This window comes from Armigeres subalbatus, chromosome 1 (genome assembly GCF_024139115.2).
Source record: "Armigeres subalbatus isolate Guangzhou_Male chromosome 1, GZ_Asu_2, whole genome shotgun sequence".
Lineage (NCBI taxonomy): Eukaryota > Metazoa > Arthropoda > Insecta > Diptera > Culicidae > Armigeres > Armigeres subalbatus.
In genome coordinates this window covers 85,542,092-85,559,157 of record NC_085139.1, presented here as the reverse complement: position 1 = coordinate 85,559,157, position 17,066 = coordinate 85,542,092, and the positions used below count along the sequence as shown (strand labels likewise).

The window sequence follows — 17,066 nt, the reverse complement described above, 5'->3', positions numbered from 1 at the left end:
GTGCTGTTATACGCTAGCGAAACATGGTGTGTATCAGTGGAGAACACTCAACGGCTGCAGGTGTTCATTAACAGATGCCTGCGGTATATAATTCGGGCCTGGTGGCCTCACAACTGGATCTCAAACAACGAGCTCCATCGTCGTTGTCACCAGAGGCCGATAGCAACAGAAATTCGGGATCGGGAGTGGTGCTGGGTCGGCCACACTCTACATAGGGGCGGAAACGAAATCTGTAAACAAGCATTAGACTGGAACCCAGCGGGACGTCGCAGCAGAGGCAGACCCAGAGGCTCATGACGGCGAAGCCTCAATAAAGAAATAGGGTAAGACGGTATAATGCGCCCCACCTGGCCAAAACGCCCCCCTTTGATTTCTAGAAAACTATAACTAACTACGGGTCAAAATTAGTGGGTACCTATAAATATTTGTAAAACCATCGTACTATGTGAATGTGGAAGTATTTTTGTATTACATAATGACAATAATAGCAAAATACAAAAAGTTACAGTTTTGATGTAACTTTTCATGTTTGTTCGATCAACATTCTGGAGCGACGCTAGCATACTGTCCGCAAAACTTGCACGGGAACACTCAGTTGGGCAACAAAATAACTTTTCTCAGTGATTAATATGATATAAAATTGCTTCCATCTTCAAAAACGTAACGATTTTCGAAAATATGTTTTACTGGGCAAAACGCCCCAGTGTAGGCAGGACGATATGCCCTTACCAACTGGACACAAGCGCGGCGAGCTTGCAGCAGTTGCTTCCAAATTATATGGAAATTATTGAAATGTAATTAAAACCTGATTAAATGGACTTATGTTGGTTTTTCAGTGTCAAGCACATAAGGATTTCTAATCTTTTTATTATGGGATTGATAAAATACTAATGAAGGGCTATGGAACGTCTTTGGCTAAGGTGGGGCGTATTGCCCAGGCTCTTTTTGAAATCCATTTTTTCACGACTTTTCAGAAAAGCATTATTACGTGTTATCTGTAATATTTTTATATGACTACTCACGGGCAATGCATTTGCGACTTCATGCACTACCAAATAACATAAAGTTTGCATAAATTACGTTGAAATGTTAAAAGTTATCAAGGTTTCGCCTTAGGGGGGGGGGGGGGTAGGGGCATATTATACCGTCTTACCCTAAAAGAAGTCGACCGAAATCTAACCTGGCAACAGGTTAAAGCGATAGCCGGGCAACGCTCAGGATGGAGATCTTTCAAGTCGGCCCTTTGCATCACCGGAGGTGTACAAGATCCATAAGTAAGTAAGTAAGCTCGAAGAAATTTTTAAGAATTTGCCGAAGAAATTTCTAAGAATTTGCCGAAGAAATTTCTAAGAGTTTGCCGAGGAAATTCCGTGGAATTTGCTGTGGAAATTTCGAAGAATTTCTTGAGGAAATTCCGGAGATGTTGCCAAGTTGCTGAAGAATTTCCCGAGGGGGCTCCGAAAACAGATTAAGTTTCGGGGAATTTCCTCAACTAATTTTTGGATATTTATCAATTTTCAACGCATTGTAGAAAATGAAATTTGGTAAAAATCTTTAAAAAATTCTCGGCAATCAAATGCATAAAAATATTGCCACGGCGACTTTCGTCGCCTGGTAGAATGGCTTCCGGCGTGACGCCAAAAACGCCGCATCCTAGTAAAATCAAGACAAACGCCGCCGCTGACGGCATCAATCGGAAGCATTTTACCATTCTACTTGGATTTTCATTTCGAATGCTCCTAGCTCGAGTTACTCCTCCATTGCGGTATCCACTTACTCATCATCTGCCGTTATAATCTCATTCAGGTCCATTGGAAGTTCGCTTCAGCGTTATACATGGGTCTCACTTACACACTATCTTGTCTTTTTCAGCGCGATGATCATGTCATCCGTCCGTACGCGCGAGCGCTGAAGTCCTCCAGTTCCGGAGCTGTTCTTTTGGTCCGCAGGGCTTTCAGATATCCTCCCTCACGTGCCTTTCATTTTCACGCTTCTTTTGATAAGTTGTTGTCCCTCGCTCGTATTGATCTGATTGTTCTTCGTTTTTTTTTGACCACCTGCTAGAAGGTCCTTCTATTGTTGTCGCCGGTCGCACCCGGCTATGCGACAGCCTTGCGTTTGAGCAGTGCGTCAGGCGATGCGACAATCGCGACGCGATTCTATCGCTTGGCGACTGTGATGATATTGCCGTTTGCATGGAAGCAACTCAACGATAGAATCGCGGAGACTATATGTCACCATCGCGCCGATGAAAATGCTTAGGTCTGGGGGAGCCTTTAAGTATCCTTGTCTTTCGTTCATTCGGCATTAGGGTCAAAAGTATAACATTCATTTAAATCCGGTTACTTCAGGATGATTTTCCACCCTTCAGGCCACTCTTAGAGAACAAGAACATAAGTAATTTTTATTAATTATGTGTAATCGTCTTATTTTATTTAATATGGTCGTGAAATTCGTTGGTCAACACAATGGTCAAAATAGGATTCACGATGGCAGCCGTGCGTTTCAGTGTTGGTTAGTATCGCAGATTAATATTCATCTCTGATACGTGAAACTGTGACTATTGCAAAAGACGACCAATAATAGTACTGTATACAATGCACACATCATTCAGCAAATATGGGAAAATTTAAATTGCATTGAATAAGGAAGATTTATTGAATAAAATATTTTTACTCACATTTTTGATGGCTTTAACAATGGCTAACAACTTTATTTTTTACACGTATCATATACATGTAGTACACTGTACATATTTGCTGATGCACTTTTGCTCATGATTCTCGGAAAGGCTCCGATATTAATGTGTCGTTCTCCGTTGTAGTGTTTTTGGAATCGTGTCGTAGGAGTACAGACGTTTGCAATCAGTACTATTCGTGTTCGTTTTATTGACGCATTATGTATTATGGTAATATGTCGATTAATGCAATACATATAAATGAAGTGAGGACGTATGATTGCTCCAATCAATCTAACAGTAACACCAATGACTGGAGTAGCTCAAAACTCTCCTTAAATTTATATTTTCCATAAATATTTTTTACTTAATGAACAAATTGCTGACTAAAGGCCTAAAATAGACAATAAAGTCGCATGTGTAGTTAAGTACGATGGGCAGCATACATATGGAAATCATACTTTTAGCAACTTTGATAGAAGACATGAGACACAGATACTTGATAAGAGATTCCACGACAGAATTTGGAAACCCCTACCGACAGGTACGAGAAGGACGTGTGCATTTGGATTTCCTCTGTCAACTTCATCGTCGTCCTCGATCTTGTTCTCGTCTTCGGTTCGGCTATCGACAACGCGAGAGTTAGTTCCCGCTATAGCTACATGCCCCACTAGGTGTAATCATGATGGTGTAGATACATATAATCATCGAAAACTGGCATCAGGACTTCTGCTAGGCCACTTTTTGGTTCGCTTTTAGTTTTAACGACAAAGTGAAACTGTGTGTTTCGGCTCCAGTCGGTAGTGCTTGGCCGGAAGGGTGTGTGTTCACGTGGGGATGAGAAAGAAGCAGTTGATTAAATCAATGTCACCATTTTCGGTGGCGGTAATAGTTTTGTGACCGCGGATCGATTCGTGTCGCGTGGATTGCGATGTTACTAACTGATAGCGAATGATAGAACGATAATGGCGTATCATTACCAGGATAAGTTGTGAAAGGATTCTCGCGCTCGAGTTGTGATTTTATGTTCTGAAAACTTACGAACTAACGACAATATGATTTTGAATGTAGTACGAATGGTGCTAGTGTATTTTTAATGACAGAAGAAAAACGCTTCTTTTGCTCAATATAATCAATACAGCCAGAAGAAAAGGTTACCGCTTTTCTCGGAAACGTCCTTCAGGTAAGAATAATCGTTTAAACTCCTTTTCTGTTGGAAACGTTGAAGCCCAGATTTGTGCTCAAACAGTGTTGTTCCTGTCGTAAACATAAAAATGAATAATTGTTTGAAACAGTAATTTGAATCTCCATGGACAATGTTTGTTACCTATTAAAGGCTTAGTTTTAATGGCCCATTGACAATGAGAATAGTGTCTTGAAGCTTGTCCTTTTCAAATTAATTTTCTATTAGCATTTTCATAGTTTTTAACTGAAAGATATTCTACGACTGACACTGCTTGAATATGTGTTTTATGGGACAAGTACAATGAATGTATTCTGATGTCGAAAATGTCGCCTTCCCCGCCCACGAACCGAAAATCGAACTTACCTTCTTCGAATTGCCTACCCTACGTCTTAATCCGCAGAGCTAGCTGCAAACATATGTATTAATAAATATGTTTTTGGTTGAAATGTAGAAAGAGTTTTATTCCAGCTTTCTTTTATCATTGACATTAACCAATCGTAATCTCCTACAATTCACATAAGTCACACAATTTCGTTAGTAGACTGCAATTAAGCTAGACGTTTTTTCATCTCTTGTACATCATTAACACTGCCCATGATCGCATATTTGTAACATTTACAGGCTTCCAATTCTCACTCATATGAATGAAAACCCGTGATTAATCCATTAAGCGGAGTGTGATTTTCCATGTTCCCCTGTGAGGAAGTATTCTCCGGATAGAATAACGGATGATAAATTCGTGAGCGCCGGCTCGCCGGATAATTTAATTTTACTCCACAAATTTTCCTTCTCGTCGCCTCTCCAGATAAATTTTAAAAGCATATTTACAAAAATTTAGAACCGCAGTGGGATTCGAACCCAAAACAATTTTAAAATGTTTAGAGCGTCCACTGTAACCACGCTACCACATAAACTGATTGACAACAATTTTTCGCATCATCGCTTGTGCCGGAGTTTATCGTACTGTAATTTATCTGAATAAAATGGATGGTGGAGAGATCTGTTGTTGCGTGAGTGAGTGAGAAATCCGAACCCTGAACATTTGAATTGATTTGTAAATCGTTTGTCAATTCTCCACACAAACTCAATCATTTCCAGCTTATCACAGATATGTGTACTGTTGTGGGATAAGATGCAGTAAATTGAGCTTTCTGAACTATTCAAAGTTTTTTCGTAAAATGAACAAAAATGGACTGAACAGATGTTCTAGTTGAATGCGATCATCCATTTTTTATAGATCTTTATTTGAAACAACCAACTTGTCCGCAATAATCGAAAGACAGCGGTTGAAATAACTGCCAAGTAGTGTGTAACTGGCGTGTATAACCGGTATGAATCACAGCTTCAGCAAGCACAGCAAAGTGAAAACATCAATGGCAATTGTTGGTCACGGTGTGTTTATGGGGAAACATTATTTAAAAAAAAATCAGTATCTTTGAAACACCCACCACGTGAAAGTAGATGCTCTCCTCTTTCATATAGTGGGTAAACGAAAATGTTCTATCAGAATCTAGAACAATTTTTATTTTTTTCACTATTTTTGGTGCAAATTCCATAGAAAAGTCTCAAATGATAGCCGATTTAACCCCCCCAAAAATGTATGGAAAAGTGACCCCCGAGAGAACATTTTAAAAATGCACCTTCGTGAAAGAGGACAACCTATACTTTTGTGTAGTGAGTGTTTCAGAGATACTGATTTTTTGAAAATAAGCCTCTTCGGACAAACACACCGTGAGTAATAGGGGAAATATGTATAAAATGCGCCACCACTTTGTCTTGGTTTACACCCTGGTGGAACTTCCGGAGGTATTCCTGGAGGAACTTCTGGAGGAATTCCTGGAGGAACTTCCGGAGGAATTCCTGGGGAACTTCCGGAGGAATTCCTGGAGGAACTTCCGGAGGAATTACTGGAGGAACTTCCAGAGGAATTCCTGGAGGAACTTCCAGAGGAATTCCTGGAGGAACTTCCGGAGGAATTACTGGAGGAACTTCCGGAGGAATTCCTGGAGGAACTTCCGGAGGAATTCCTGGAGGAACTTCCGGAGGAATTCCTGGAGGAACTTCCGGAGGAATTCCTGGAGGAACTTCCGGAGGAATTCCTGGAGGAACTTCGGAGGAATTCCTGGAGGAACTTCGGAGGAATTCCTGGAGGAACTTCGGAGGAATTCCTGGAGGAACTTCGGAGGAATTCCTGGAGGAACTTCCAGAGGAATTCCTGGAGGAACTTCCGGAGGAATTCCTGGAGGAACTTCCGGAGGAATTCCTGGAGGAACTTCCGGAGGAATTCCTGGAGGAACTTCCGGAGGAATTCCTGGAGGAACTTCCGGAGGAATTCCTGGAGGAACTTCCGGAGGAATTCCTGGAGGAACTTCCGGGGGAATTTCTGGAGGAACTTCCGGAGGAATTCCTGGAGGAACTTCCGGAGGAATTCCTGGAGGAACTTCCGGAGAAATTCCTGGAGGAACCTCCGGAGGAATTCATGGAGGAACTTCCGGAGGAATTCCTGGAGGAATTCCTGGAGGAACTTCCGGAGGAATTCCTGGAGGAACTTCCGGAGGAATTCCTGGAGGAACTTTCGGAGGAATTCCTGGAGGAATTTCCGGAGGAATTCCTGGAGGTACCTCCGGAGGAATTCCTGGAGGAACTTCCGGAGGAATTCCTGGAGGAACTTCCGAAGGAATTCCTGGAGGAACTTCCGGAGGAATTCCTCCGGAAGTCCCTCCAGTAATTCCTAAGGAAGTTCCTCCAGTAATTCCTACGGAAGTTTTTCCAGGAATTCTTACGGAAGTTCCTCCAGGAATTCCTACGGAAGTTCTTTCAGGAATACCTACGGAAGTTCCTGCAGGAATTCCTAGGGAAGTTCCTCCAGTAATTCCTACGGAAGTTCCTCCAGTAATTCCTACGGAAGTTTTTCCAGGAATTCTTACGGAAGATCCTACAGAACTTCTTACGGAAGTTCTTCCAGGAATTCCTACGGAAGTTCTTCCAGGAATTCCTACGGAAGTTCCCTCCGGAATTCCTTCATAAGTTCCTCCAGGAATTCCTCCGAAAGTTCTTCCAGGAATTCCTCCGGAAGTTCCTCCAGAAATTCCTACGGAAGTTCCTTCTTACGGAAGTTCCTCAAGGAATTCCTCCGGAAGTTCTTCCAGGAATTCCTAAGGAAGTTCCTCCAGGAGTTCCTAAGGAAGTTCCTCCAGGAATTCCTCCGGAAGTTCCTCCAGGAATTCCTCCGGAAGTTCCTCCAGGAATTCCTCCGGAAGTTCCTCCAGGAATTCCTCCGGAAGTTCCTCCAGGAATTCCTCCGGAAGTTCCTCCAGGAATTCCTCCGGAAGTTCCTCCAGGAATTCCTCCGGAAGTTCCTCCAGGAATTCCTCCGGAAGTTCCTCCAGGAATTCCTCCGGAAGTTCCTCCAGGAATTCCTCCGGAAGTTCCTCCAGGAATTCCTCCGGAAGTTCCTCCAGGAATTCCTCCGGAAGTTCCTCCAGGAATTCCTCCGGAAGTTCCTCCAGGAATTCCTCCGGAAGTTTCTCCAGGAATTCCTCCGGAAGTTCCTCCAGGAATTCCTCCGGAAGTTCCTCCAGGAATTCCTCCGGAAGTTCCTCCAGGAATTCCTCGGAAGTTCCTCCAGGAATTCCTCCGGAAGTTCCTCCAGGAATTCCTCCGGAAGTTCCTCCAGGAATTCCCCCGGAAGTTCCTCCAGGAATTCCTCCGGAAGTTCCTCCAGGAATTCCTCCGGAAGTTCCTCCAGGAATTCCTCCGGAAGTTCCTCCAGGAATTCCCCAGGAAGTTCCTCCAGGAATTCCTCCGGAAGTTCCTCCAGGAATTCCTCCGGAAGTTCCTCCAGGAATTCCTCCGGAAGTTCCTCCAGGAATTCCTCCGGAGGTACCTCCAGGAATTCCTCCGGAAGTTCCTCCAGGAATTCCTCCGGAAGTTCCTCCAGGAATTCCTCCGGAAGTTCCTCCAGGAATTCCTCCGGAAGTTCCTCCAGGAATTCCTCCGGAAGTTCCTCCAGGAATTCCTCCGGAAGTTCCTCCAGGAATTCCTCCAGGAATTCCTCCGGAAGTTCCTCCATGAATTCCTCCGGAAGTTCCTCCAGGAATTCCTCCGGAAGTTCCTCCAGGAATTCCTCCGGAAGTTCCTCCAGAAATTCCCCCGGAAGTTCCTCCAGGAATTCCTCCGGAAGTTCCTCCAGGAATTCCTCCGGAAGTTCCTCCAGGAATTCCTCCGGAAGTTCCTCCAGGAATTCCTCTGGAAGTTCCTCCAGGAATTCCTCTGGAAGTTCCTCCAGGAATTCCTCCGGAAGTTCCTCCAGGAATTCCTCCGGAAGTTCCTCCAGGAATTCCTCCGGAAGGCCCTCCACGAATTCCTCTCGAAGTCCCTCCAGGAATTCCTCCGGAAGTTCCTCCAGGAATTCCTCCGGAAGTTCCTCCAGGAATTCCTCCGGAAGTTCCTCCAGGAATTCCTCCGGAAGTTCCTCCAGGAATTCCTAGGGAAGTTCCTCCAGGAATTCCTCCGGAAGTTCCTCCAGGAATTCCTCCGGAAGTTCCTCCAGGAATTCCTCCGGAAGTTCCTCCAGGAATTCCTCCGGAAGTTCCTCCAGGAATTCCTCCGGAAGTTCCTCCAGGAATTCCTCCAGGAATTCCTCCGGAAGTTCCTCCATGAATTCCTCTGGAAGTTCCTCCAGGAATTCCTCTGGAAGTTCCTCCAGGAATTCCTCCGGAAGTTCCTCCAGGAATTCCTCCGGAAGTTCCTCCAGGAATTCCTCCGGAAGTTCCTCCAGGAATTCCTCCGGAAGTTCCTCCAGGAATTCCTCCGGAAGTTCCTCCAGGAATTCCTCCGGAAGTTCCTCCAGCAATTCCTCCGGAAGTTCCTCCAGCAATTCCTCCGGAAGTTCCTCCAGGAATTCCTCCGGAAGTTCCCCAGGAATTCCTCCGGAAGTTTCTCCAGGAATTCCTCCGGAAGTTCCTCCAGGAATTCCTCCGGAAGTTCCTCCAGGAATTCTTCCGGAAGTTCCTCCAGGAATTCCTCCGGAAGTTCCTCCAGGAATTCCTCCGGAAGTTCCTCCAGGAATTCCTCCGGAAGTTCCTCCAGGAATTCCTCCGGAAGTTCCTCCAGGAATTCCTCCGGAAGTTCCTCCAGGAATTCCTCCGGAAGTTCCTCCAGGAATTCCTCCGGAAGTTCCTTCAGGAATTCCTCCGGAAGTTCCTTCAGGAATTCCTCCGAAAGTTCCTCCATGAATTCCTCCGGAAGTTCCACCAGGAATTCTTCCGGAAGTTCCTCCAGGAATTCCTCCGGAAGTTCCTCCAGGAATTCCTCCGGAAGTTCCTCCAGGAATTCCTCCGGAAGTTCCTCCAGGAATTCCTCCGGAAGTTCCTCCAGGAATTCCTCCGGAAGTTCCTCCAGGAATTCCTCCGGAAGTTCCTCCAGGAATTCCTCCGGAAGTTTCTCCAGTAATTCCTCCGGAAGTTCCTCCAGGAATTCCTCTGGAAGTTCCTCCAGGAATTCCTCTGGAAGTTCCTCCAGTAATTCCTCCGGAAGTTCCTCCAGGAATTCCTCCGGAAGTTCCCCAGGAATTCCTCCGGAAGTTCCTCCAGGAATTCCTCCGGAAGCTCCTCCAGGAATTCCTCCGGAAGTTCCTTCAGGAATTCCTCCGGAAGTTCCTCCAGGAATTCCTCCAGAAGTTCCTCCAGGAATACCTCCGGAAGTTCCACCAGGGTGTAAACCAAGACAAAGTGGTGGCGCATTTTATACATATTTCCCCTATTACTCACGGTGTGTTTGTCCGAAGAGGCTTATTTTCAAAAAATCAGTATCTCTGAAACACTCACTACACAAAAGTATAGGTTGTCCTCTTTCACGAAGGTGCATTTTTAAAATGTTCTCTCGGGGGTCACTTTTCCATACATTTTTGGGGGGGTTAAATCGGCTATCATTTGAGACTTTTCTATGGAATTTGCACCAAAAATAGTGAAAAAAATAAAAATTGTTCTAGATTCCCCGATAGAACATTTTCGTTTACCCACTATATGAAAGAGGAGAGCATCTACTTTCACGTGGTGGGTGTTTCAAAGATACTGATTTTTTTTTAAATAATGTTTCCCCATAAACACACCGTGACCAACAATTGCCATTGATGTTTTCACTTTGCTGTGCTTGCTGAAGCTGTGATTCATACCGGTTATACACGCCAGTTACACACTACTTGGCAGTTATTTCAACCGCTGTCTTTCGATTATTGCGGACAAATTGGTTGTTTCAAATAAAGATCTATAAAAAATGGATGATCGCATTCAACTAGAACATCTGTTCAGTCCATTTTTGTTCATTTTACGAAAAAACTTTGAATAGTTCAGAAAGCTCAATTTACTGCATCTTATCCCACAACAGTACACATATCTGTGATAAGCTGGAAATGATTGAGTTTGTGTGGAGAATTGACAAACGATTTACAAATCAATTCAAATGTTCAGGGTTCGGATTTCTCACTCACTCACGCAACAACAGATCTCTCCACCATTCATTTTATCCGGATAAATTACAGTACGATATACTCCGGCACAAGCGTTCGTGCGAAAAATTGTTTTCAATCAGTTTATGTGGTAGCGTGGTTATAGTGGGCGCTCTAAACATTCCTGGAGAAACTTCCGGAGGAATTCCTGGAGGAACTTCCGGAGGAATTCCTGGAGGAACTTCCGGAGGAATTCCTGGAGGAACTTCCGGAGGAATTCCTGGAGGAACTTCCGGAGGAATTCCTGGAGGAACTTCCGGAGGAATTCCTGGAGAAACTTCCGGAGGAATTCCTGGAGGAACTTCCGGAGGAATTCCTGGAGGAACTTCCGGAGGAATTCCTGGAGGAACTTCGGAGGATTCCTGGAGGAACTTCCGGAGGAATTCCTGGAGGAACTTCCGGAGGAATTCCTGGAGGAACTTTCGGAGGAATTCCTGGAGGAACTTCCGGAGGAATTCCTGGAGGAACTTCCGGAGGGATTCCTGGAGGAACTTCCGGAGGAATTCCTGGAGGAACTTCCGGAGGTATTCCTGGAGGAACTTCCGGAGGAATTCCTGGAGGAACTTCCGGAGGAATTCCTGGAGGAACTTCCGGAGGAACTTCCGGAGGAATTCCTGGAGGAACTTCCGGAGGAATTCCTGGAGGAACTTCCGGAGGAATTCCTGGAGGAACTTCCGGAGGAATTCCTGGAGGAACTTCCGGAGGAATTCCTGGAGGAACTTCCGGAGGAATTTCTGGAGGAACTTCCGGAGGAATTCCTGGAGGAACTTCCAGAGGAATTCCTGGAGGAACTTCCGGAGGAATTCCTGGAGGAACTTCCTTAGGAACTCCTGGAGGAACTTCCTTAGGAATTCCTGGAAGAACTTCCGGAGGAATTCCTTGAGGAACTTCCGTAAGAAGGAACTTCCGTAGGAATTTCTGGAGGAACTTCCGGAGGAATTCCTGGAAGAACTTTCGGAGGAATTCCTGGAGGAACTTATGAAGGAATTCCGGAGGGAACTTCCGTAGGAATTCCTGGAAGAACTTCCGTAGGAATTCCTGGAAGAACTTCCGTAAGAAGTTCTGTAGGATCTTCCGTAAGAATTCCTGGAAAAACTTCCGTAGGAATTACTGGTGGAACTTCCGTAGGAATTACTGGAGGAACTTCCCTAGGAATTCCTGCAGGAACTTCCGTAGGTATTCCTGAAAGAACTTCCGTAGGAATTCCTGGAGGAACTTCCGTAAGAATTCCTGGAAAAACTTCCGTAGGAATTACTGGAGGAACTTCCTTAGGAATTACTGGAGGAACTTCCGGAGGAATTCCTGGAGGAACTTCCGAAGGAATTCCTGGAGGAACTTCCGGAGGAATTCCTGGAGGAACTTCCGGAGGAATTCCTTGAGGAACTTCCGGAGGAATTCCTGGAGAAACTTCCGGAGGAATTCCTGGAGAAACTTCCGGAGGAATTCCTGGAGGAACTTCCGGAGGAATTCCTGGAGGAACTTCCGGAGGAATTCCTGGAGGAACTTCCGGAGGAATTCCTGGAGGAACTTCCGGAGGAATTCCTGGAGGAACTTCCGGAGGTATTCCTGGAGGAACTTCCGGAGGAATTCCTGGAGGAACTTCCGGAGGAATTCCTGGAGGAACTTCCGGAGGGATTCATGGAGGAACTTCCGGAGGAATTCCTGGAGGAACTTCCGGAGGAATTCCTGGAGGAACTTCCGGAGGAATTCCTGGAGGAACTTCCGGAGGAATTCCTGGAGGAACTTCCGGAGGAATTCCTGGAGGAACTTCCGGAGGGATTCCTGGAGGAACTTCCGGAGGAATTCCTGGAGGAACTTCCAGAGGAATCCTGGGGGGAACTTCCGGGGGAATTCCTGGAGGAACTTCTGAAGGAATTCCTGGAAGGAACTTCCGGAGGAATTACGGGAGGAGTTTCCGGAGGAATTCCTGGAGGAACCTCCGAAGGAATCCCTGGAGGAATTTCAGAATTCCGGAGGAACTTCCGGAGGAATTCCTGGAGGAACTTCCAGAGGAATTCCTGGAGGAACTTCCGGAGGAATTCCTGGAGGAACTTCCGGAGGAATTCCTGGAGGAACTTCCGGAGGAATTCCTGGAGGAACTTCCGGAGGAATTCCTGGAGGAACTACCGGAGGAATTCCTGGAGGAACTTCCGGAGGAATTCCTGGAGGAACTTCCGGAGGAATTCCTGGAGGAACTTCCGGAGGAATTCCTGGAGGAACTTTCGGAGGAATTCCTGGAGGAACTTCCGGAGGAATTCCTGGAGGAACTCTCGGACGATTTCCTGGAGGAACTTCCGGAGGAATTCCTGGAGGAACTTCCCTAGGAATTCATGGAGGAACTTATGGAGGAATTCCTGGAGGAATTTACGGAGGAATTCCTGGAAAAACTACCTGAGGAATTCCTGGAGGAACTTACGGAGGAATTCCTGGAGGAACTTCCGGAGGAATTCCTGGAGGAACTTCCGGAGGAATTCCGGGAGGAACTTCCGGAGGAATTCCGGGAGGAACTTCCGGAGGAATTCCGGGAGGAACTTCCGAAGGAATTCCTGGAGGAACTTCCGGAGGAATTCCTGGAGGAACTTCCGGAGGAATTCCTTGAGGAACTTCCGGAGGAATTCCTGGAGGGATTTCCTGGCAAAACTATCGGAGGAAATTCTGGTAGTTCTTCCGGGGAATGCCTGGTGAAACTTCCGAAGAATTTCCCGGCGTAACTGGCCCCCTCCCCTTATTCCAGAAACAAGTTTTCTGGCTAAGCTACTTGATCTCGAACTTGCATTCCTCGTTGTTGAACTTAATTAAAAATAAAAAAAACACCTCAATAAAGAATAAAAAACTTCCGACCCAGTAGTAAACCATCGCTATAAATGCCAAGAACTAGTTTTGCCCCTGGGTTGCATATTACCCCAGTTACCGCTACCATTTCGAAAAGAGAGAAATCAGTGTCAAACTTTCGAACAAACCTGGCGATCACAACCCATGTTGATCAGGGAGCAATAGGCGGGAAACGAAATTGGACAGTGTTGACGATCATTTCGCACGTTTCCACCACCCACAGTAGAGGTGACCGTTCGAACGAACACGAATTAGCAAAACGAGAAACAATGCTGTGTGGTAGGTACTAACAACCGTGCCAATATTTACCACAGTCCGAAAGCAAGCTAGTTGCCAAACGACCGCACGTGATGAGAGCGAAACAACAACAGTTGTTATTGTTAATATTATTTGTCGAGAATTCGAGAAAATCTTTTTATACAAATATTAAAATAAAATAAAAACGCGTGGTTCAGCCGTCAAACCCACTCTCCTCCCGTGATCATTTCGGAGGAATGTGATATTTGGATAAATATCAATTCCAGGGAAATATATTTTCGGAGATTTAGTGGACTTTAGGGAAATCTGACGAAATGCATGAACAAATGAATGAGGACTTTGAATTTTGCCTCACGTTTAATAAAGCAACAAGCTTGCGAATAGTCTAGTAGAAGGAAAAAATCATATCATTGGTAGGCTACAAATTTCGATGAAGCAGTTATTGTAAATCCATTCTGCCTTGTGTTCTCCTTTCTGGAATGAGAATAGGTATTTATTCTGTGCTCGGAAAAATAGCTCTAGGATCATACCGCTGCAACACATTGCTCATCTTAACGTGGTATATAAGAGGGGCAAAGACATGAGCATACTTTTTTTATTGCATGAAAATGCCATCAATATAGTGTAAATGACTTGATTCATCATTTTAATTTTAAGAACATAAACTATCAACAGCAATATCATGGTGAAAAAAGCAGTTTTAAAAATCGGCGATCAATTTTCCGGCTCCAGACTATACACATAACACACAGATGGCGCGACTCTAATCGGCATTGTCCCCCTCCCCCCTCCTTGAACTAGTGAACCATCGAACGGAGCCAGGATTGTTTGCTATGAATACAAACATTAAATATTCCACACACATTACACATTATGGCGGTTCATTTACTCAGCAATGTTCGCTCTTCTTGTGGATCTCATTAAATATTGTTCTGTGTTCTGTCAATTGAATTGCGCTTTTCCCGGGAAATAATGGAGCGGCATGGTAGTTTTTCCACGCTATCTTCCCATCACTTTCCGTGAGCAGCATGTCCAGCGCAGTTCTGTTGTTTGCTACCTCGTTTACAAGTGCACCGTCCCCGCCCCCTTACCAACCAGTAGTTGCGCTACCTGGTGTTGGCTGGTAATCATATTTATGGTGTGCTTTCTATCGCTCGGTAAAGAGTCGTAGTCGGTCGCTGGTTGGCGTGTGTCTTCTGCGGATGGTCGCGGTCTGCCCGGTCGGTCCGTCGGTTACTTTACAAAGGATCGGATTGTTTTTCCCGCTTATCCGCCATCGTGTCGCATGTCTGTTACTGACGGTGACTTGGCGGGAACGAATGGTTTCTGTTTGTGTTCGCATGTGGGGTGTAGGTGTGTTTGTTAGTGAGTAATCATTGCCTTCGCCTTCATCGTCGACCTCGTCGTGCCCGGTTGTCAACTATTATTGGATAATACCCACGGTTGACGGAACTACAACAACTGGTTGATTAGTTTACAGTTTGAATCGTTACGATTCGCCTGGAAAATATGATGATTGTGTTGTGATGTGATTCGAAAAGCTGGTGTGTTGCATCCGTTAGAGGATATACAACTGTCCGAGAGAGGTGCGGCGTAAATTGCGCCCCTCCCCACTAGTGGTGCGCGGAGAGGTGCCAGTGTTAATGTTGATTAAATTAGAACCACAAGGATCCATCGATACCAGTGTTAATAAATCAAAAGGTTAGACTAATAATAGTTCACAGTTTTAGCAGCTAAGTATACGACCTAAATGAACAATAGTTTTTAAATAGTATTCCAGATTCTACCAATAATTTTTATAATTTAATCTCAGATGTTGTTCACAAAAAATGAGTGTTATATTTTCATGTAGTAACAAATATATGGAGGAAGATAGCACAAGTTTCAATCAAATTTTGAAATATTAAATCGTTTTGCAAAATATTGCTAAAACGACTTATAACAAAATCAAACTAATGTGCTTCATTTGTGATTATTATTTATTATCTATTTTATCTGACTGTGTGTTCTACATGAAAACTCAAAAAGGGTAAGTTGTTGAAATATTTGTTCAGCTGTTGATGAGATGCAGATGAGCTGATTTTGAAGCCGAATTGATCCAAATCTCAGTTGAAATGATGGACAATGTCGACAAAGCAGCTGTTGGCTGAACAATTGGAGTTATGCCTTTCTTTGGTGCTCAAATCTCTTCGTTAAAGCGATCGTGAGGGTGCATACAGTGCCATTTTTGTCAACAAATCAGGCACGTCGTACTCGGATAACAACAGCAGAGATTTAATGTTTAGTTACACTTAACTAACTTAACTAATTATTTGGATTTATCCTCCGTAGGTATACACAACAAATCACTAGTACGTAGACAAGCGAATATTATGAAGTGAAAAACATGCGCATGTAATTAATGGTGACCGTGGGTGATTCATTATATATTTTCATGGATACGCCGAAAAATCATATATTCCCTTAATTTTCAATGCAATTATCTTCGACGACTTTTGTTTTTTTTTTAATATTTTCAATGAAAAGATCTTGAAATTATCTTTGATTCCTGGTATCTGGATACTTGGTAGGCTACAGTGTCGATACTCTTATGCCTGGCGTATTGTAGAGCTCCATAACCTTCGGTATTGGGTGATGTTCCTTCAGTTCCCGAACGATGGCATCCACAAAGTGCATGAGCATATGCTACCGTGTGATGATAGTGCCGTTCCTCTGTAGGACTGATCTCTCAATTGGGCCCTTGTGTTGAATAATAAATTCGGAAGGGCATCACCATCTGCTTCAATCCATATAAGGTGGACACTTATAACCGTACGATCCGTCCGCGCCTTCCGAAAGGATTAGCGGATGGTTTAAGCGCCACTCCTAATGGAGACCATCCACCTGTTTTAGGGTTGCCCGGCCTAAGACCTTTCAGGGGAAAGGGTTATTGTTTTCCAATAATGGAAGGAAAGCGCGAAGATCGGCAGGCTACAGGTATTCCAAATAAAAATTACTCCCCCTTCAAAACACAGATCGATCGTTAATCGAAAGAAAGACAACCTAGTCGAAAGCAGAATATCCGCTTACAGTCGTTATCATCATCGGTTGGCTATAAACAGCTCACCCCGATCAGATCTGAAAAAATGGAGAGTGTCCGTTGGTTGGATTCAGGGCCAACCTCCCCAGTAAAACAATCAAAGAAAATGCTACAAAATAACGAAACCGGGTGACATGGAAACCTCCTCTACATTACCTCTTCTCGTTCCTGCGAACTAAACAAGTCGGATTGTCGGTGGTACCCTATTGCTATTTATTCAAGCTCATCAACAATATACATATTCGCAGTTCAATTCAATTATTTATTTCGTAGGCCTACAATCTATCCATTCAAAAACTCTCTCTCTCTTCACTTCTTCTGTTCGCTTCTATTCTTTCGTAATCTAATTATCTCCTATCACGTGCTTTTGTGTGGTGTGGGCATTCACTTTCAGGGATCGGCTAATAGAAAAATAGCCTCTCACCGCCACGCATCACCAACCAAAATTGGGAGCAGGCAAAACCAAACGATTCTTCACCAAGCTTGGGAAATTTACTTTCGCATGCGTTTACTTACGGACCATTCG

The 17,066-nt window shown here is 44.5% G+C and overlaps 1 protein-coding gene across 2 annotated transcripts in view; it reads left to right on the top strand.

Annotated features, from left to right (window-relative positions):
* Window positions 1–3,717: 3,717 nt before the first annotated feature.
* LOC134227742 (prion-like-(Q/N-rich) domain-bearing protein 25) overlaps window positions 3,718–17,066 on the top strand; it is a 118,618-nt gene continuing 105,269 nt past the window's right edge. Inside the window, exon 1 of one of the 2 annotated variants that reach the window (XM_062709435.1) lies at window positions 3,718–3,860. Coding sequence is in view for 1 of the 2 variants with exons in the window: in XM_062709418.1 (XP_062565402.1) it covers window positions 15,105–15,162 (58 nt within the window). In the remaining variant the exon portion in view is untranslated. Of the gene's footprint in view, window positions 3,861–14,820; window positions 15,163–17,066 lie in introns of those variants that run through there. The other variant, XM_062709418.1, reaches the window with a different exon arrangement.